This window comes from Anomaloglossus baeobatrachus, chromosome 6 (assembly GCF_048569485.1).
Source record: "Anomaloglossus baeobatrachus isolate aAnoBae1 chromosome 6, aAnoBae1.hap1, whole genome shotgun sequence".
Taxonomy (NCBI): domain Eukaryota; kingdom Metazoa; phylum Chordata; class Amphibia; order Anura; family Aromobatidae; genus Anomaloglossus; species Anomaloglossus baeobatrachus.
The window spans coordinates 572,231,076-572,252,343 of record NC_134358.1 but is presented as its reverse complement, the minus strand read 5'-3'; the positions used below and the strand labels follow the sequence as shown (position 1 = coordinate 572,252,343).

Genomic DNA, 21,268 nt, shown 5'->3' with positions numbered 1-21,268 from the left:
TTTGCGCTCGTTCATCGTATCATCTAGGATTTACACACTACGACATTGCAAGTGACGCCGGATGTGCGTCACTTTCGATTTGACCCCACCGACATCGCACCTGCGATGTCGTAGTGGGCAAAGCCCGCCTAAGTTGCCGTCTTCATCGGAGTTGGTGCCTTTGTTTTTGCAACATGTTGTCCGTTTGCATGGTATTCCCTAAAACATTGTTTCTGACAGAGGGGTGCAGTTTGTATCCAGGTTTTGGAGGATTTTTTGCTCCAAATTGGGTGTTCAGCTGTCTTTCTCCTCGGCGTTTCATCCTCAGACCAACGGTCAGACTGAAAGGGCTAACCAGACCCTGGAAATCTATTTACGGTGTTTTGTTTCTGCGGATCAGGATGACTGGGTTTCGTTTTTGCCTTTGGCTGAATTTTCCCTTAACAATAGAGCTAGCTCTACCACGTTGGTGTCCCCCTTTTTCTGCAATTTTGGGTATCACCCTAGGTTCCTCTCAGGGCAGCTTGAGGCGTCTGACTGTCCGGGGGTAGATTCGGTGGTCGACAGAATGCAGCAGATTTGGGGGCAGGTAGTAGATAAATTGTTTCAGTCCCAAGAAACTGCCCAAAAGTTTGCCAACCGGCGTCGGACTGTTGGTCCCCGGTTTAAAGTAGGGGACATGGTGTGGTTGTCCTCTAAAAATATTCCTATGAGAGTTCTGTCTCCTAAATTTAAGCCCAGATTTATTGGACCTTATAAGATTTCGGAGATTATTAATCTTGTATCTTTCCGTTTGACTCTGCCTGCGTCATTTAAGATTCACAATGTCTTCCATAAGTCCTTGTTGAAGAAACATGTGGAGCCGGCAGTTCCTGCAGCAGCGCCTCCTGACCCTGTTTTGGTACAAGGGGATCTGGAGTATGAGGTTGAAAAAATTCTGGATTCCCGTCGCAGTAGGCGTCAGCTTCAGTACCTTGTGAAATGGAAGGGTTATGGGCAGGAGGATAACTCTTGGGTTGTGGCTTCTGACATTCATGCGGACCGGTTGGTCCGCGCCTTCCATCATGCTCATCCCGAGCGACCCGGTGGCGTGGGTGAGGGTTCGGTGACCCCTCCTCAAGGGGGGGTACTGTTGTGAATGTTAGTTATGTCTTGGCTGCTGGGAGGCTCCCTCTGGTGGCCAGGAAGGGTTTGGACAGAGACCAGGTGGGTTGTGCAGTGGGTGTTTCCTTTCCTAACTCTCTGCTTATTTAAGTCCTGGTCTGATTGCAGGCTGTTGCCAGATGTCAGTTGTTCTTTGTATCTCTAGCCTGCTTGATCCTGCTTTACACCACATCTTCCCCAGATAAGTGCTTGCTCTTTATTTATTGTCTGGTTCTTTTGTTTATCTGGGTTTGTCATTTTGCTGTGGTTATTTTCAGTTTATTTGCTTGCAGGGATTTTCCCCCTTAGTGGATTGTTGAGGAACTCCCTGCAGTTCTGTGTGGAGTATAGCTCCTTTGGGTCCATGTGTTTGTGGCTTGTTGACTTTGTTATGATTCTTGTTTTCTGTTCATTGGTATGACAAGGGCACCTGGTATAGGACGGAGTTCAGATCGAGCGATCTGAGGGCCTTTTTGTACTATCAGGAAGTTGGTATTTTGCAGGGTTTTTCTCTGGCAACCATCAGTCCCTTTCCTGTCCTTTCCTATTTTAGTCAGCGGGGGCCTCACCTTTTGCTAATCCTGTCATCTACCTGTGTATTGTGTTTTTCCTATATCACCGCAGTCTTTGAATGTGGGGGGCTTGCTATTCTTGTCTATTTTCTGAGGCAGAGAGTTATTCATCTTTCCTACCTTTAGGATAGTTAGTTCTCCGGCTGGGTTCGCGGTGCACAGGATGTTAGTTCACCCCTCGGCTACTTCTAGTTGTGTTGGTTAGTAAGGGGATGGCGGCCAGATTAGTTGCCAATGCCCTTGTCACCTTTATGCCAATGATTTGTGGTGGTCTTCCATGGTTCCGGATCATAACAGTATACTCTGCTGTAACTAAATAAAAGCATAGTGCATATAAACATAGGGTACTTAGTAAACACTGTTTTTCATCAAAAAATGCATAAAGCCATCCCACCACGTCACAGTGTACCCAGTTGGGGCAGTATCTACACTCTGTAATGTGTGACCCGGAAGTAGTTTGCCGCAATGGCACTAAGTCTTGGTAAGTATGAAACGCTGTTTTAATTCTGTTTTTCTTGATTTTTCAATTATTTTCTCCAGTTCTGGATTGTGCACCTGGAATCCTGGGCCCGAGTCCAGCACCTGGGCATCTTTGAAACCGCGTAGATCCGGACTTTTACAGTCCGGATCCGCTCAGCCCTAGTCCTGATGACTCCAGGATTTTGCTTTTTGTTTGGGCACCTCAGGAGTTCTACAAAACAGTGAAGCTTCCCCACAAGTGACCCCATTGTGGAAACTAGACCCCTCAAGGAATTTATCTAGTTGTTTGGTTATTTAATCCCTGGAGGCTTCACAGAACTTTTGAACATTGAGCTGTGAAAATGAAAAAATACTGTGAGGTAGCAGCGTTGCTTGAGCAAAACGTGAGGCAGCAGCGTGTTCAGACCAACAGTCTATTTATTATTGCATCATAAATAGATCCAGTTTTTCACACTCACATAAAGTCTTTTCCGGATCGCAGCCGGTGCATATGGACAAATCCTTTGTATGAAAGTCTTGTTACCTTAGCAGTGCAGTAGTAGGACCCCGGTAACTGCAGGGATATGTTTGGGTTCTCCCAGGCTCACCCTCCTGGCCTGTGGTCACTCTACACAGAGCCGCCTCAACCAGCATGTTTGCTTCACTAGCCTGGCTCTCACCTGAACCCACCCTGATGTGCTCTGCAAGGTTTACACTAAAATGCTGGACATGAAGAGTGCTACAAAACCTGGACTGGGAAGTGGGATCCGTCTCCCTATCAGCCTCTGTGCTATACTCCCAGTAATAGCGATAGCAAACTCAGAGGGTTTCCAGACACATTCTGGGGGACACAGAACCCCTGTCACTGCCTCACATATCCCCCCTCAGTTCAAACGGGCAGGGTTGAACTGTCGCCAACATACAGGGGCCCCTGCATCAGCATTGCCCTGCAACCTCCCTACCCAATGTTCGACAGAAAAATGAAAGTTCTGGTGGGAGAGAAACCACCTGGTGACTCCAGCATTTCTTTCCTTGGCATTCCTCATCCAGACGAAAGGGGAGTGGTCTGTCACCAGGCGAAAGTGTCACCCCAGCAGGTAATAGCGTAGGGACTCCAGAGCCCATTTTATGGCCAGGCACTCCTCCACTATGCTATAGTTCTTCTCCGCCGGGTTGAGTTTTCTACTTAAATAGGTGACTTCTCCATTGACCTCCTAGGACAGAACTGCCCCCAGACCCACCTCAGAGGCATCTTCCTGTACTATAAACGCCTTGTGAAAGTCAGGGTTATCAAAGACAGGCTGATCACACAAGACTACCTTTGGGGCCTGAAAGGCCTCCTCCACTTGTGGATTCCAGCGGGCCATAACCTTCTTTTTCCCTTCTAAGAGATCGATCAAGGACGCCAACCTCCCACAAAATTGGGTATAAACCGTCGGTAATACAGATAGATAAAACTTTATTGATCCCACAGTGAGGAAATTTACACATTACTGCAGCTAAATGCAAAAAGGATAAGATAGAATTAAAAAGAAATAATAAATATACAGTGCCTACAAGTAGTATTCAACCCCCTGCAGATTTAGCAGGTTTACACATTCGGAATTAACTTGGCATTGTGACATTTGGACTGTAGATCAGCCTGGAAGTGTGAAATGCACTGCAGCAAAAAAGAATGTTATTTCTTTTTTTTTTTTTTTAAATTGTGAAAAGTTTATTCAGAGGGTCATTTATTATTCAACCCCTCAAACCACAAGAATTCTGTTTGTTTCCCCTAAAGTATTAAGAAGTATTTCAGGCACAAAGAACAATGAGCTTCACATATTTGGATTAATTATCTCTTTTTCCAGCCTTTTTTGACTAATTAAGACCCTCCCCAAACTTGTGAACAGCACTCATACTTGGTCAACATGGGAAAGACAAAGGAGCATTCCAAGGCCATCAGAGACAAGATCGTGGAGGGTCACAAGGCTGGCAAGGGGTACAAAACCCTTTCCAAGGAGTTGGGCCTACCTGTCTCCACTGTTGGGAGCATCATCCGGAAGTGGAAGGCTTATGGAACTACTGTTAGCCTTCCACGGCCTGGACAGCCTTTGAAAGTTTCCTCCCGTGCCGAGGCCAGGCTTGTCCGAAGAGTCAAGGCTAACCCAAGGACAACAAGGAAGGAGCTCCGGGAAGATCTCATGGCAGTGGAGACATTGGTTTCAGTCAATACCATAAGTAACGTACTCCACCGCAATGGTCTCCGTTCCAGACGAGCCCGTAAGGTACCTTTACTTTCAAAGCGTTATGTCAAGGCTCGTCTACAGTTTGCTCATGATCACTTGGAGGACTCTGAGACAGACTGGTTCAAGGTTCTCTGGTCTGATGAGACCAAGATCGAGATCTTTGGTGCCAACCACACACGTGACGTTTGGAGACTGGATGGCACTGCATACGACCCCAAGAATACCATCCCTACAGTCAAGCATGGTGGTGGCAGCATCATGCTGTGGGGCTGTTTCTCAGCCAAGGGCCCTGGCCATCTGGTCCGCATCCATGGGAAGATGGATAGCACGGCCTACCTGGAGATTTTGGCCAACAACCTACGCTCCTCCATCAAGGATCTTAAGATGGGTCGTCATTTTATCTTCCAACAAGACAACGACCCAAAGCACACAGCCAAGAAAACCAAGGCCTGGTTCAAGAGGGAAAAAAATCAAGGTGTTGCAGTGGCCTAGTCAGTTTCCTGACCTTAACCCAATTGAAAACTTGTGGAAGGAGCTCAAGATTAAAGTCCACATGAGACACCCAAAGAACCTAGATAACTTGGAGAAGATCTGCATGGAGGAGTGGGCCAAGATAACTCCAGAGACCTGTGCCGGCCTGATCAGGTCTTATAAAAGACGATTATTAGCTGTAATTGCAAACAAGGGTTATTCCACAAAATATTAAACCTAGGGGTTGAATAATAATTGACCCACACTTTTATGTTGAAAATGTATTAAAATTTAACTGAGCAGCATAACTTGTTAGTTTGTAAGATTTATGCATCTGTTAATAAATCCTGCTCTTGTTTGACGTTTGCAGGCTCTAACTTATTTGCATCTTATCAAACCTGCTAAATCTGCAGGGGGTTGAATACTACTTGTAGGTTGTAGGCACTGTATATATAAAATGTATATGTATGTATGTAAGTATCTTTATGGGATAAAATCCTTCCATGATGTTAGTATGCACATAATGGTTTACCTTGTTTTCCCGCATTTGCTATGTGCTATTTATTGGCTTCTATTTAGCCCCAAACTTTCCATCATTCAATTCTAATGCTCATTTTTCATTACGTAGTGTCAGACACAATATTCTTTAAACTTTGAGAAAATGGCGGCTGATGTGGTAAGATGAAAGCTGCTCTGTGATTGTCTTCTGTGCTAAAATGAAAGCTGAGCTGCGATTGGTTGCTGTGGTAAGATAAAACTGCTCTGTTATTGGTTGCTGTGGCAAGATAAGAGTTGCCAATGGTTGCCAAGAGCTTACCGCGGCTGCGATGTACACGGCACTGTCACATTTTGACAGCGCAGTGCAAAGGGTTAACAAGCACGAGTGGAGGGCGGATCCACTCGTGCTTGATAGCCACACGTCAGCTGTTCAAATCAGCTGACATGTGCGGAATTCACTTCTGGCTGCCCGCGGCAGCCGGCAGTGAATATACTGACATAAGGCATGACGTACTACGTACATCCAATATCGGTAAGAGGTTAATAAGACCTGATTTATCTGTGAAACAGCTTACATTATAAACATGAAAATGGCTTCTCTCCTGTCTGAATCTCATGACTACTAAGATCTGATTTACTGGTAAAACATTTCTCGTATTCTGAACATGAAAATGGCTTTTCTCCTGTGTGAAGTCTCTCATGACTACTAAGATCTGATTTCCTAGTAAAACATTGTCCACATTCTGAACATGAAAATGGCTTCTCTCCTGTGTGAATTCTCGCATGACTACTAAGATGTGATTTCCTAGTAAAACATTTTCCACATTCTGAACATGAAAAAGGCTTCTCTCCTGTGTGAATTCTCTCATGAATACTAAGTTCTGATTTACTAGTAAAACATTTCCCACATTCTGAACATGAAAATGGCTTCTCTCCTGTGTGAATTCTCTCATGACTACTAAGATGTGATTTCCTAGTAAAACATTGTCCACATTCTGAACATGAAAATGGCTTCTCTCCTGTGTGAATTCTCTCATGACTACTAAGATCTGATTTCTTAATAAAACATTGTCCACATTCTGAACATGAAAATGGCTTCTCTCCTGTGTGAATTCTCTCATGAGTTCTAAGATGTGATTTCTGAGTAAAACATTTTCCACATTCTGAACATAAAAATGGCTTCTCTCCTGTGTGTATTCTCTCATGATTACTGAGATGTGATTTATGAGTAAAACATTGCCCACAATCTGAACATGAAAATGGTTTGTCTCCTGTGTGAAGTCTCTCATGACTACAAAGATATGATTTCTGAGTAAAACATTGCCCACATTCTGAACATGAAAATGGCTTCTCTCCCCTGTGAATTTTCTCATGACTACTAAGAACTGATTTCCTAGTAAAACGTTGTCCACATTCTGAACATGAAAATGATTTCTCTCCTGTGTGAATTCTCTCATGACTACTAAGATCTGGTTTCCTAGTAAAACATTGTCCACATTCTGAACATGAAAATGGCTTCTCTCCTGTGTGAATTCTCTCATGACTATTAAGATTTGATTTCCTAGTAAAACATTGTCCACATTCTGAACATGAAAAAGGCTTCTCTCCTGTGTGAATTTTCTCATGACTACTAAGATGTGATGTCGTAGTAAAACATTGTCCACATTCTGAACATGAAAATGGCTTCTCTCCTGTGTGAATTCTCTCATGACTACCAAGATCTGATTTCCTAATAAAACATTGTCCACATTCTGAACATGAAAATGGCTTCTCTCCTGTGTGAATTTTCTCATGACTACGAAGATGTGATTTCGTAGTAAAACATTTTCCACATTCTGAACATAAAAATGGCTTCTCTCCTGTGTGTATTCTCTCATGACTACTTAGATGTGATTTATGAGTAAAACATTGCCCACATTCTGAACATGAAAATGGTTTGTCTCCTGTGTGAAGTCTCTCATGACTACTAAGATGTGATTTCTGAGTAAAACATTGCCCACATTCTGAACATGAAAATGGCTTCTCTCCTCTGTGAATTTTCTCATGACTACTAAGAACTGATTTCCTAGTAAAACGTTGTCCACATTCTGAACATGAAAATGGTTTCTCGCCTGTGTGAATTCTCTTATGATTGCTAAGATGTGTTTTCTGAGTAAAACATTGTCCACATTCTGAACATGAAAATAGCTTCTCACCTGTGTGAATTCTCTCATGACTACTAAGAACGGATTTCTGAGTAAAACATTGCCCACATTCTAAACATGAAAATGGCTTCTCCCCTGAGTGAATTTTCTCATGCTTACTAAGATTTGATTTTGCAGTAAAACATTTCCCACATTCTGAACATGAAAATGGCTTTTCTCCTGTGTGAATTCGCTCATGACTACTAAGATGTGATTTAGTAGCAAAACATTTCTCACATTCTAAACAGGAAAATGTCTTCTCTCTTGTGTGAATTCTCTTATGACTACTAAGTTTTGATTTGTTAGAAAAACATTTCTCACATTCTGAACATGAATATGGCTTCTCCCTTGTAGGACTTCTTTTATCTTCAAAATTTCTTTTGTGACTTTTATTTTGTTTAACAGTCTGCGATGAGTTAGGAGAAAATACTTCATTAAAATTATTGGATGATCGATCTTTGCTTTGAATGGCTGGGGGTATATCTGAGAAGTTGGCATACTGTGTATATGTACCATGTGTGATACTACAATCATCTGCTTTAAATTCAAAAAATATCAGATGTCCTTCAGAGATCCTGGTAGAGTCATCTGTAAAGAAAAACACTGATGTTAATTTTGAATAATATAATATTAAATAATATATAAAACTAAATATAAGATATATTGGAAAAATAAAAAACAAAATCCCACAAATAAAACCCCCTAAACTGTATTGTTAACTGATTACTTGGGGCACACTTTGCATAAACACTCAATTTTTTAATGTTCAGTCCATAAAATTGGCCAATGTGGTATCCAGTTTCCCGTTCTACCACTGCTGAGTGAAACAGTTGTCCTGCGGAAGTAGATCTGCTCCAGAATTACTATGGCCGCTGTGAGTTAGGAGATGTATAATGCATTGTATGTGGGGACACTGAGGACTGATACATGTGCATTGTGCTGTGTACTCTGCTGCCATCTACTGGCTGATGTGTGGATATGAATGTTATTTATTCTCCTCACCACAAGCTGCCATAGAAACTGTGGAAGGAGCCTCCCCGCTCAGTGGTGACACCTCCTGTAAGCTGGTACAAACCAGTTCCGTTTAGTCCAGGGAGAGGAAGGGAGCACTAAAACTCCCAAAAACTATTCCAGTCTGTGGTGAGGGGACATCTTTCTTCATATAGTCGCCTCACCAAAGGATTGAAACTTCATATAGTCAGGAGAGATAAAGCTGAACAAAGGTTTTCACTATACTGGTTTCTTTATACATGTCCAGCAGGAACCAGTACAACATGACTCCCACCCCACTTTGTCCTTGTCACCCCCTGATATAGGCAACAGTAGAGCCTAAACCTGTGGGTAACTCCATACAGCCAGTGTCACCACAGGGAGCTGACCCGTGAAGGCCCCTCCATCAGCGAGGCTTTACCTGGACTGTGCGTAACAATGTCTCCAATAGAAAGTGATGCGATATGTGCTCCAACCACCCCAAGAGAGAAACTGCTGCATCACAAGGAGACGAGGCCTCCGCTCATACGCACAATACTGAGTGTAACCCTGTGCTGAGAACTACATGCACTGTGCCTGTAACCCCTTCACAACCTTTGACGCATGTTTATGCCATGAGTAGATAAGGGTTCCCAACCTATGACGTAAACTTACATCATGGGAACCTTCAGACACAGTGATCAGAGGACAGTGCCCCCCGCAACTATGATCGCTGTGATCAGCTGTTCAATTCTAATGATTAAAAAATATAAACTGCAGCACTATAAAAAGCTGATATATGCTAACATTGAATGAGGGAATTCTAGTAAAGCATTACAGCTATAGGAATATTTGAAAAAATTAGATACTTAACGGCAAGGTGGTCTCTTATATATAGGTACCCTAATATAAATGCCTCCATGTGGATGAAAAAAAAAAAATCTACACATTTGGGCAGCTAAGATCCAGCTAAAAAGGAGACAAACCTGGCCTGCGTATAAAAGAATGCTTCAAAGTCTGTCACTCATGCATGGACTAATACATTTATTTATGACTTACCCCAATTTATTGCACAACTGGATTTATTCTACATAATGGACATATGCCAGCCTGACGTACTCTACACAACTCGCATACAGGGGCGGGCTGGCCCGGGGGGCAATTGCCCCCCGGGCCGCCCTCCCGGCCTCTGTACAGGGCCGACCGCGTGCTACATAACACAAACATGGCCGCACACAGTGAACTGCGCGCGGCCGTGTCTCCTGTACTGTGATGCCGCGGGGCCTGCACTGACACTTCTCTGGGCGCAGACCGTGTCAGCCGGCAGCAATAGAGTACAGGAGACACAGCCGCGCGCAGTTGACTGTGCGTGGTCGTGCGTTGTAATGACGTCATGCCAGGGCTGCAATCGGCATTACTGCCCTTACTGGTGTAGGGGTACGGTGATCAGAAGCAAAGAGTGGGACTCGGCTGCTCACAGAAAGCCGCCCTCCCCCCTGCAGCTCTGCACTAAGGGCCCACTCACACTTGCGCTATTTTGACGCAAACGGAATCCGTCACTAATGTAGTACAGTTCATTTATTTACAGTGGAAGAGCGACATCGTGTGGACACAAGCGGGTACTGCATGACACACACGCCATAGTAACGCGCTTCCACTGTAAATAAATGAACTGTACTACATTAGTGACGGATTCTGTTTGCGTCAAAATAGCGCAAGTGTGAAACTAGCCTAACCGGGAGATGAACGGAGGCTGCTGGAGCTCAGCATGTGAAGTGAGTAATTTCAGGACCTGTCACGTCATGTGCCTGATCACTTGACCGATGACCTGGCAGGTGCTGTAACTGCACTGCTGCAGCCTCCGTGCAGCTCCCAGTGTCTGCTCTGCTGCAGTGCTCTACACAGATCAGGGGCTGCAGGATGAGGTCTTCCACCTGTGTCCACGGTAAATGCTGCTCTAACTATTGTAGTTCTGCAATTGTTTTCCAAGCCTGTTTTTTTCCATGTACCTTTCTTGTTCTTCCTGGTTCCTTTGGTCCGTTTATTATGTTATGGAATTATTCTTTCTCACCACTTGGTATATAAGAAGTTTTTCTTGGGCCAGGCTCCTATTTTAAACCTTATTCAAGGCTGTTCAGCACTATATGGGCGTTTTTTCACCTTTTGTCCATGGTTATGCTGTTGTAACCTTTGTAGTTTTGCAATTCCCCTGCTACCTTTTCTTCCATACACCTTTTTTGTTTGCACCTCTGGTCCGTTGTTTCTGATATGGGACAATCTTTCCCTACGGTTTGGTATATATAAAAGAACCTTTTTGTGGGCCATGTTCATTCTTTAAACAATTTACAATAATCAGGTCGCTCAGCATTATATGTTTACCAGTGGTTTATATGTGAACCTAATATCATCATCCCCATTTCCTATCCTTTTTGATGATGTACTAAAGAGATTTTGTAAATGAATATTTATTTATTGCACTTGGCACGTTGAAAAAGAAAAATAAATTAAAAATATTCATAATTTAATTGGTCTATTTTCCTAGCAATTTTTGCTCATGTTCTCCTTGTATTGCAAGATGTGGTAATGTATAATGTGTGTAAGAAAATGTGCCTTTTGTAGGGCTGTGTGTCTATGTGCAGCATTTAACAGAGTTGTGTTTGTTAATAGGTGCATGTATTAGAGCTGTGTATATAGGTGCATGCAGTAGGGCAATGTGTTTGTATATATGCATGTAGTAGAGCTGTGTGTGTGTGTTTATATTTGAATGCAGCAGAGCCATGTATGTCTATAGGCCTGTAGCAGAGCCGTGTGCGGCTGAGGGCCTGTAGCAGAGCCATGTGTGGCTGAGAGCATGTGGCGGAGCCGTGTGTGGCTGAGGGCCTGTAGCAGAGCCGTGTGTGTATGTGGCAGAGCCGTGTGTGGCTGAGGGCCTGTAGCAGAGCCGTGTGTGTCTGTGGCAGAGCCGTGTGTGGATGAGGGCCTGTAGCAGAGCAGTGTGTGTTTGTGACAGAGCAGTGTCTGGTTTAGGGCCTGTAGCAGAGCCGTGTGTGTCTCGGGTGCCTGTGGCAGAGCTGTGTGTGGCTGAGGGCCTGTAGCAGAGCCGTGTGTGTCTGTGGCAGAGCCGTGTGTGGCTGAGGGTCTGTTGCAGTGTGTGGCTGAGGGCCTGTAGCAGAGCAGTGTGTGTCTGTGGCAGAGACGTTTGTGGCTGAGGGCCTGTAGCAGAGCCGTGTGTGTCTGTGGCAGAGCCGTGTGTGGCTGAGGGTCTGTTGCAGTGTGTGGCTGAGGGCCTGTAGCAGAGCAGTGTGTGTCTGTGGCAGAGACGTTTGTGGCTGAGGGCCTGTAGCAGAGCAGTGTGTGTCTGTGGCAGAGACGTTTGTGGCTGAGGGCTTGTAGCAGAGCAGTGTGTGTCTGTGGCAGAGCAATGTGTGGCTGAGGGTCTGTAGCAGAGCAGTGTGTGGCTGAGGGCCTGTAGCAGAGCAGTGTGTGGCTGAGGGCTTGTAGCAGAGCAGTGTGTGTCTGTGGCAGAGCAATGTATGGCTGAGGGTCTGTAGCAGAGCAGTGTGTGTCTGTGGCAGAGCAGTGTGTGTCTGAGGGTGTGGCAGAGCAGTGTGTGTCTGAGGGTCTGTAGCAGAGCAGTGTGTGTCTGTAGCAGAGCAGTGTGTGTCTGGCAGAGCAGTGTGTGGCTGAGGGTCTGTAGCAGAGCAGTGTGTGTCTGAGGGTCTGTGGCAGAGCAGTGTGTGTCTGAGGGTCTGTAGCAGAGCAGTGTGTGTCTGTAGCAGAGCAGTGTGTGTCTGGCAGAGCAGTGTGTGGCTGAGGGTCTGTAGCAGAGCAGTGTGTGTCTGGCAGAGCAGTGTGTGGCTGAGGGTCTGTAGCAGAGCAGTGTGTGTCTGTGGCAGAGCAGTGTGTGTCTGTGGCAGAGCAGTGTGAGTCTGTGGCAGAGCAGTGTGTGGCTGAGGGCCTGTGGCAGAGCAGTGTGTGGCTGAGGGCCTGTGGCAGAGCAGTGTGTGTCTGGCAGAGCAGTGTGTGGCTGAGGGTCTGTAGCAGAGCAGTGTGTGTCTGGCAGAGCAGTGTGTGGCTGAGGGTCTGTAGCAGAGCAGTGTGTGTCTGTGGCAGAGCAGTGTGTGTCTGTGGCAGAGCAGTGTGAGTCTGTGGCAGAGCAGTGTGTGGCTGAGGGCCTGTGGCAGAGCAGTGTGTGGCTGAGGGCCTGTGGCAGAGCAGTGTGTGGCTGAGGGCCTGTGGCAGAGCAGTGTGTGTCTGTGGCAGAGCAGTGTGAGTCTGTGGCAGAGCAGTGTGTGGCTGAGGGCCTGTGGCAGAGCAGTGTGTGGCTGAGGGCCTGTGGCAGAGCAGTGTGTGTCTGGCAGAGCAGTGTGTGGCTGAGGGTCTGTAGCAGAGCAGTGTGTGTCTGGCAGAGCAGTGTGTGGCTGAGGGTCTGTAGCAGAGCAGTGTGTGTCTGTGGCAGAGCAGTGTGTGTCTGTGGCAGAGCAGTGTGAGTCTGTGGCAGAGCAGTGTGTGGCTGAGGGCCTGTGGCAGAGCAGTGTGTGGCTGAGGGCCTGTGGCAGAGCAGTGTGTGTCTGTGGCAGAGCAGTGTGTGGCTGAGGGATTGTAGCGGAGCCGTGTGTGTATAATATATACACTGCAGAAAGACACTAACTATAAATTTATTACCTCGCTATTCTACCCTACTACATTTAAAGTTAGTAATAATGACCCCTCGCCTTTACACCGCCAGCGATGTTTTAATAGAAAAAATGTTTGTTTTTTGTTTTGTTTTTTGCTGTGTAAACCTGGGGTACGTCTTACAATAAAGAGCGTCCAAAAAATATGGCGCTTAGCTTTATTAAGCCCTGGGGCCCCAGCCATAGCCACAGCTACTTAAAAGTATGGCCACCGAAGAGGGGGCCGACCATGTATGACCTCATCAGTGACGTCTGACGCTGCCGGCCGTGTATGACCTCATCAGTGACGTCTGACGCTGCCGGCCGTGTATGACCTCATCAGTGACGTCTGACGCTGCCGGCCGTGTATGACCTCATCAGTGACGTCTGACGCTGCCGGCCGTGTATGACCTCGTCAGTGACGTCTGACGCTGCCGGCCGTGTATGACCTCGTCAGTGACGTCTGACGCTGCCGGCCGTGTATGACCTCGTCAGTGACGTCTGACGCTGCCGGCCGTGTATGACCTCGTCAGTGACGTCTGACGCTGCCGGCCGTGTATGACCTCGTCAGTGACGTCTGACGCTGCCGGCCGTGTATGACCTCATCAGTGACGTGTGACGCTGCCAGCCGTGTATGACCTCATCAATGACGTCTGACGCTGCCGGCCGTGTATGACCTCATCAGTGACGTCTGACGCTGCCGGCCGTGTATGACCTCATCAGTGACGTCTGACGCTGCCGGCCGTGTATGACCTCATCAGTGACGTCTGACGCTGCCGGCCGTGTATGACCTCGTCAGTGACGTCTGACGCTGCCGGCCGTGTATGACCTCGTCAGTGACGTCTGACGCTGCCGGCCGTGTATGACCTCATCAGTGACGTGTGACGCTGCCAGCCGTGTATGACCTCATCAATGACGTCTGACGCTGCCGGCCGTGTATGACCTCATCAGTGACGTCTGACGCTGCCGGCCGTGTATGACCTCATCAGTGACGTCTGACGCTGCCGGCCGTGTATGACCTCATCAGTGACGTCTGACGCTGCCGGCCGTGTATGACCTCATCAGTGACGTGTGACGCTGCCGGCCGCCCTCTATTCCTCTGATCATTATTGTGACGTTTGTTCTGTGCATGCGCTAAAGAGGCTGCTGTGCGCAGTACAAACAGGACCGTACCGGAAGATGAAGGATGTCACCGCGAGGAGAGAGTATCCTCCAATCACCACCGAGCACCGGGACTCCATCTGAACCTTGTCTTCAGTGTCGGACCCGCCATGGCTCGTGAGTATAATCTGTGTCTGTCTCTCGGCTCATACACAGCAGCATACTGTATATACAGGAGCAGAATAGTCTGCATTATGTCTGTATATACTATATATAGTGTGGATGTGTGTGCACAGTATAGTGCTGTGTATACACAATATACAGCCCCCATATTATATACAGTGACTATGGAAAGTACTCACACCCCTTTACATTTTTCCCTCTTTATTTCATTGCAGCCATTTGGTAAATTCTCAATAATGTACACTCTGCTCCCCATCCCCCATCCCCCATCCATCCTGACAGAAATAAAACAGAAAGGTAGACATTTTGCAAATTTATTAAACAAGAATACTTTCCGTACCCTCTGTATATGCAGCCAGCAGCCTCTATATTATATACAGTATATATAGCCTGTATACTCTATTATATCTATAAATATGCATATGGCTGATGATTCCATCAGGGTTTGTCATTTTGATAACCCAAAAACACGGTGCATGCAGCTTTTTTCAGGCTGTCAAAATGACGACTGCGCTGCATAGCTGAGCCGAACAGCCGTTAAAGGGAACCTGTCACCAGATTTGGCGAGTATAAGCTGCGGCCACTACCAGTGGGCTCTTATATACAGCATTCTAACATGCTGTATATAAGGGCACAGGCCGCTGTGTAGAACATAAAAAAACACTGATACTTACCTAAACAGTCGGTACGATGCAGACTGGTCAAAGGGGTGGCTCCGTTCTCCGGGTGCGGCGCCTCTCCTTTCGGCCATCTTTGTCCTCCTTCTTCTGAAGTCGGGGTGCATGACACCTCCTACGTCATGCACATGCGCCGGCATTGGGGTCCTGCACAGGCGCACTACAATTCTTTGATCTGCTTAGGGCAGGGCAGATCAAAGTGCGCCTGCGCAGGACCTCAATGTCGGCACGTATGCATGACGTAAGAAGTGTCATGCATCCCGACTTCAGAAGGAGGACAAAGATGGAAGTGGAGTTTTTCCAAGAATGGCGGTGGTAATATGGAAGGTTTGAGGGGTGAAGGTGGAGCTGGGGTGGAACCTGGGCGGAGTCTTAAGGGGCCTGAAAATATTGCCAATATGGGGCCCTGGAATTCCTGGTGGCAACGCACACTGCCTCCCCACCGAAGAGGAGAATCAAACAAGTCTGTGGGCCACACAGGAGACCAGAGAAGTGTTGTCCTCAATCATGAAAAGTAAAGCCCCCCAGTATGTTTGCATGTCTGTATGTATAGGATTATGTCTATTTATGTATGTGTATGTTTATGTTTGTGATTGTCTTCAAATATGTATCTGCTTAATGTGAATAAATCTGTGTACATGCCAGTACGCCGTGTGGGTGTGCGTGTCTGTACGCCGTGTGGGTGTGCGTGTGTCTGTACGCCGTGTGGGTGTGCGTGTGTCTGTACGCCGTGTGGGTGTGCGTGTCTGTACGCCGTGTGGGTGTGCGTGTCTGTACGCCGTGTGGGTGTGCGTGTCTGTACGCCGTGTGGGTGTGCGTGTCTGTACGCCGTGTGGGTGTGCATGTCTGTACGCCGTATGGGTGTGCGTGTCTGTACGCCGTGTGGGTGTGCGTGTCTGTACGCCGTGTGGGTGTGCGTGTCTGTACGCCGTGTGGGTGTGCGTGTCTGTACGCCGTGTGGGTGTGCATGTCTGTACGCCGTATGGGTGTGCGTGTCTGCACTGTATGTTTACATGTCCGTGTTTGAATGTATGTGTGTATGATGTGTGTATGTAAGGGTATGTAACCATGATCAGGGTTCACAGCCTTGTGGATACAGAGTGTTTTCGCTCCATCCAAAATGCTGCATTGTGCAATACAAGCTCAGTGGATGGATTTCTAAAAATCCCATGCCCACGGTGCGTGTACAGCCCACAGCGAAAACTGACCTGTGGCGTGGATCCCCGAGCCGCAGCATGTCAATTTATTGCTGCGGAGACGCAAGTGTTCTCCACAGGGAGAACAGAGAAAACGACCACAGCGGCCTGAACCCTGACTGTGGGCACAGGCAGCTGCAGACCCTTTGGAGACCACTCGCTGCCCTACAGGAGAGGACACGCTGCCTCCAGGACGCAGCATGTCTGGACCGTGGTCACATATCCTTATAGTGTTTTGGTGTATGTGTAAAACATTTGTATCTTATATCTTATCTTTAAGAGTGAGTGTCCACCATCAGGCTTCCTCCCGGTCTGGACGCAGGGTGCTTTCTCTAGTGGAGACGCGCTGTCCGTGTATACCATCAGGGTGACTGACACAGTGAATATTCGCTGTATTCTCCCACTCAGAGTACTAGCATCTCTTAGAATAAATTCACAAGCTGCAGCTCAGAAACTCGCACCACAGGTCAGTTTATGGAGCATCTAAAGGAAGCCCAGGGAGCCGGAGATTTCTATAAATCCATGCACTGTACCTGTGCTGTACAATGCAGCATTTTGGACGCAGTAAAAACACTCTGCGTCCAAAACGCTGCTGACACTGATTGTGGGCACGAGCCCGTTCATATATGTGTTAGGGACTTTAAAGGGAACCTGTCAGGTTTTAGTCGAAATTTCTGCTGACAGGTTCCCCCTCTGCAGCTCCTGGGCTGCATTCTAGAAAGGTCCCTGTTATTATTGGGCCCCCTTTCTGACCCAAAAAAAGAGTTTATATCGAGGTACCTTTTTGGCTTCTGAATCTCTAAATGTGTCACGGGGGCGGGCTGCCTGATGGCCGTTATTCTGCCCCCTGGTCCTGTATGCCGCCCCCATCGCCGATTTCTATACTTCTGGACGCCGCCCACTGCTCCAGCCATCCCCGCGCATGCCCAGTGCTCATCTCTCGTGGATGAGCACTGTGCCCAGTGTCACCGCTGGTGACGTGCACGCAGGGTTTAGATTATGGGCGGTGCTGTGATGTTAATTACCAAGCAACCGCCCATAATCGCGGGACCGCGCATTCCCCCTCGGCCTGCTTCTTTCTGCGCAAGCGCGCTGCAGCTGAACTCCTCCTGATCGGTGTAGTCACTGCTCCGCGCTCCTCCCATCTATTTCCTGCCTCAGGGCAAGATGGGAAGGAGGTGACGTGAGTTCAGCTGCAGCGCGCTTGCGCAGAAAGCAGGCCGAGGGGGAATGCGCGGTCCCGCGATTATGGGCGGTTGCTTGGTAATTAACATCACAGCACCGCCCATAATCTAAACCCTGCGTGCACGTCACTAGCGGTGACGCTGGGCACAGTGCTCATCCACGAGAGATGAGCACTGGGCATGCGCGGGGATGGCTGGAGCAGTGGGCGGCGTCCAGAAGTATAGAAATCGGCGATGGGGGCGGCATACAGGAACAGGGGGCAGAATAACGGCCATCAGGCAGCCCGCCCCCGTGACACATTTAGAGATTCAGAAGCCAAAAAGGTACCTCGATATAAACTCTTTTTTTGGGTCAGAAAGGGGGCACTATAATAACAGGGACCTTTCTAGAATGCAGCCAAGGAGCTGCAGAGGGGGAATCTGTTAGATTTTAGTCGAAATTTCTGCTGACAGGTTCCCTTTAATTTGTCTTTCTGTGTTTATGAAAAGACAAGTGAAATTAACCCCTTCCTGCACTGTGACGTAACTATGTCACCTTAGGCCTCCTTCACATGTCCGTGCTTCTGGTACGTGTTGTATCTGTTTTTTTTACCACATATACCCATTATAGCCTATTGTGCTGCTCACATGTCTGTGTATTTACATAGACCGTGTGTCCATGTGATGAACATAGCGATGTCTGTTTTTTTCCTGCAGCACAGATTACAATGGTCAATAGAAGACTATGGGGCCGTGAAAAATACGTACAGCACACGGATGGCATCAGTGTATAGTCCATATACCATCAGTTTGCTGTACGTGTTTAACATTGAAAATATAGGAGAAGCTTTGTATTTGTTGTATAGGCAGTTAGCTGGGTTATGGTACTGTGTCTATGCAGTAAGCATGGTTTTGCTCCCAGATCTATATAGTAAGCTTAGTTATGGTGCCATATTTAAGTAGTAAGCTTAGTTACGGTACCATGTTTGACCAGTAAGCTTAGTTATGGTACTATGTGTATGCAGTAAGATTGTTCTGTTCCCATATGTATGTAGGTGGCTTGGTTCTGTTGCTGTTTCTATGTAGATGTCTAAGTAAGTTAGATTGTTACCCTGTATTGATACACTAAGCTCGGTTCTGTTCCCGTATCTATGTAGTAAGCTTGGTTCTGCTCTCATACCTCCATAGTAAGCTCAGTTCTGCTCCCATATCTCTGCAGTAAGCTTTGTTCTGCTCCCTTATCTCTCTAGTAAGCTGGATTCTGCTCCCATATCTCTGTAGTAAGCTCGGTTCTGCTCCCTTATCTCTGTAGTAAGCTGGATTCTGCTACCATATCTCTGTAGTAAGCTCGATTCTGCTCCCTTATCTCTGTAGTAAGCTGGATTCTGCTCCCATATCTCTGTAGTAAGCTCGGTTCTGCTCCCTTATCTCTGTAGTAAGCTGGATTTTGCTCCCATATCTCTGTAGTAAGCTCGGTTCTGCTCCCTTATCTCTGTAGTAAGCTCGGTTCTGCTCCCATATCTCTGTAGTAAGCTCGGTTCTGCTCCCATATCTCTGTAGTAAGCTGGATTCTGCTCCCATAGCTCTAGTAAGCTCGGTTCTGCACCCATATCTCTATAGTAAGCTTGGTTCTGCTCAGATATCTCTGTAGTAAGCTCGGTTCTGCTCCCATATCTCTGTAGCAAGCTTGGTTCTGCTCCTATATCTCTGTAGTAAGCTCAGTTCTGCACCCTTATCTCTGTAGTAAGCTCGGTTCTGCTCTCATATCTCTGTAGTAAGTGCGGCTCTGTTCCCATATCTCGGTTCTGCTCTCACAAGCTTGCTTCAGTTCATGTATCTATGTAGCCATCTTGGCTCTGTTGCAGTATCTATGTACGCAGTAAACGTGGCTCTGTTCATATATGTATTATATATATATATATATATATATATATATATATATATATACCAGCCTGTTACCACTGCTGCTTTAATGCAGCGGCCAGAGATGAACAGTCCAATGGTGGGCTGCCGCAGCTTGAGGGCCACTGCTTTGTGATTGCCCCCCGGGCTAAATTGTGCCAGCCAGCCCCTGCTCGCATATATCACATTATAAAACTCACATACCAGGAAAATCAAAAATCTATTTCAATATAGGGTCACACAAATTTTGAGATCCATTTTTTTCTTGACATGCTTGTGAAAATAAAAAAATGTGGGGCTACAGCAACATTGTTGTGGCATTTATTTAATTTTCACGGTTCTATGTTGTAAGATTTTGTATAGCACCTGTAAGTTCAAGGTGCTTACCACACTTCAAGATAAATTCCTTGAGGGGTGAAGTTTCCAAAATGGGGTCACTTGTCCACTGTTTATGTACATCAGAGTCTCTCCAAATGCAACATGACGTCCGCTACCGATTCCAGCAATTCATAGAATGTTCCAGTTGGAAGGGACCTTCAGGGTCATTATGTCCAACCTCCTGCTCAATGCAGGATTCACAAAACCATCTCAGCCAGAAATCCATCCATCCTCTGTTTGAAGACTTCCATTGAAGGAGACCTCATCACCTCTCGTGGCCGCCTATTCCACTCATTGATCTCACTGTCAAGACATTTTTTCTAATATCTAATCTACATCATCTTCTGTGCACATGAGAAGAAGGATGATCTCTCTACAATGTGACAGCCCTTCAGATACTTGTACACTGCTATCAAGTGTCCTCTTAGCTTTCTTTTTTGGAAGCTCAACATTCCCACATCCTTTAACTGTTCTTCGTTGGACACTTTGCAGTTCGCTCACGATGCTGGTAGCTTTCCTCTCAATTTGCTTGTTTTCGCCATCTTGTTTTAAATGTGATGTCCAGAACTGGACGCAGTGTTCCAGATGAGGTCTGACCACAGAAGAAAAGAGGGGGATAATGACTTCACATGATCTAGACTCTACGCCTCTCTTACTACATCTAGGAACTTTTTGTATTCAAAAAGTTTATTTTCCTCTCCCATCTCGGTGATGTATTGTTCTATTTCTCCTATTGGTTAATATGGAGATAAAATTTATGTCTCTAAATATCCAAGGGTTGAATTTGCCTGTAAAAATATGTATTTTATGGCGGGAGGCGCTAAAGGCTAAGTGTGATGTTCTTTGTATTCAGGAATCTCATCTTCTGTTAGCTGATTCCGTTAGATTAAATTATAGTTTTTTCCCTCATTGTTTTTTTTATCAGTCTGAATAGTAGAAAGCTGGGCCTATCATTTTCCTTGCATTCTCAATATTCAGATCCTGAAAGGCGGTTTATTATTCGGGTGTGTTCTCTTAATAATGTTGTGTATACCCTTGCATCTGTCTATTCTCCTAACAGGTCCCAACTTAGCTTCCTTCGGAAGTTTCTGCAATGATTTTCTAATGTGTCAGTGGGACAAAAAATTATTTGTGGACAGATTTTAATTTGCCAATGTCGAAACGCTTGGATTGTTCTACTTCTGCCTCCCCTAGGAAGAAGAAGAGTTCTGTGATGTGTGAACACCATCGTCAACACACCTGGATATACACATGCACAAGAAAGGGATTACACTTGTTTTCGGTTAGATTTTTGTCGTACGGCAGGTTAGACTATTTCTTGGTAGATAGCAGCTTAATCTCCAATTGTGTCGAGGCGTCTCTTGGATTAATCACATGGTCAGAGGTGGCGCGTAAATTATTTATCTAAACAGTATGTAGTGGAGGAGATAGCAGCAAGCCTTTCTGATTTTTTTTTTTTTAGTTCAATGATAACAAAGAGGTCACGGATGAGACTTTATGGTCTTCTCATA

General features: G+C 46.3%; 1 protein-coding gene across 1 annotated transcript in view; it reads right to left on the bottom strand.

Annotated features, from left to right (window-relative positions):
• Window positions 1–21,268, bottom strand: part of LOC142243710 (uncharacterized) — a 133,662-nt gene that overhangs the window by 62,871 nt on the left and 49,523 nt on the right. Inside the window, exons 3-4 of the mRNA XM_075315887.1 lie at window positions 6,016–8,121; window positions 3,159–3,161 (exon numbers count right to left, since the gene is read on the bottom strand). Coding sequence (XP_075172002.1) covers window positions 3,159–3,161; window positions 6,016–8,121 — 2,109 coding nt within the window. The remainder of the gene's footprint in view (window positions 1–3,158; window positions 3,162–6,015; window positions 8,122–21,268) is intronic.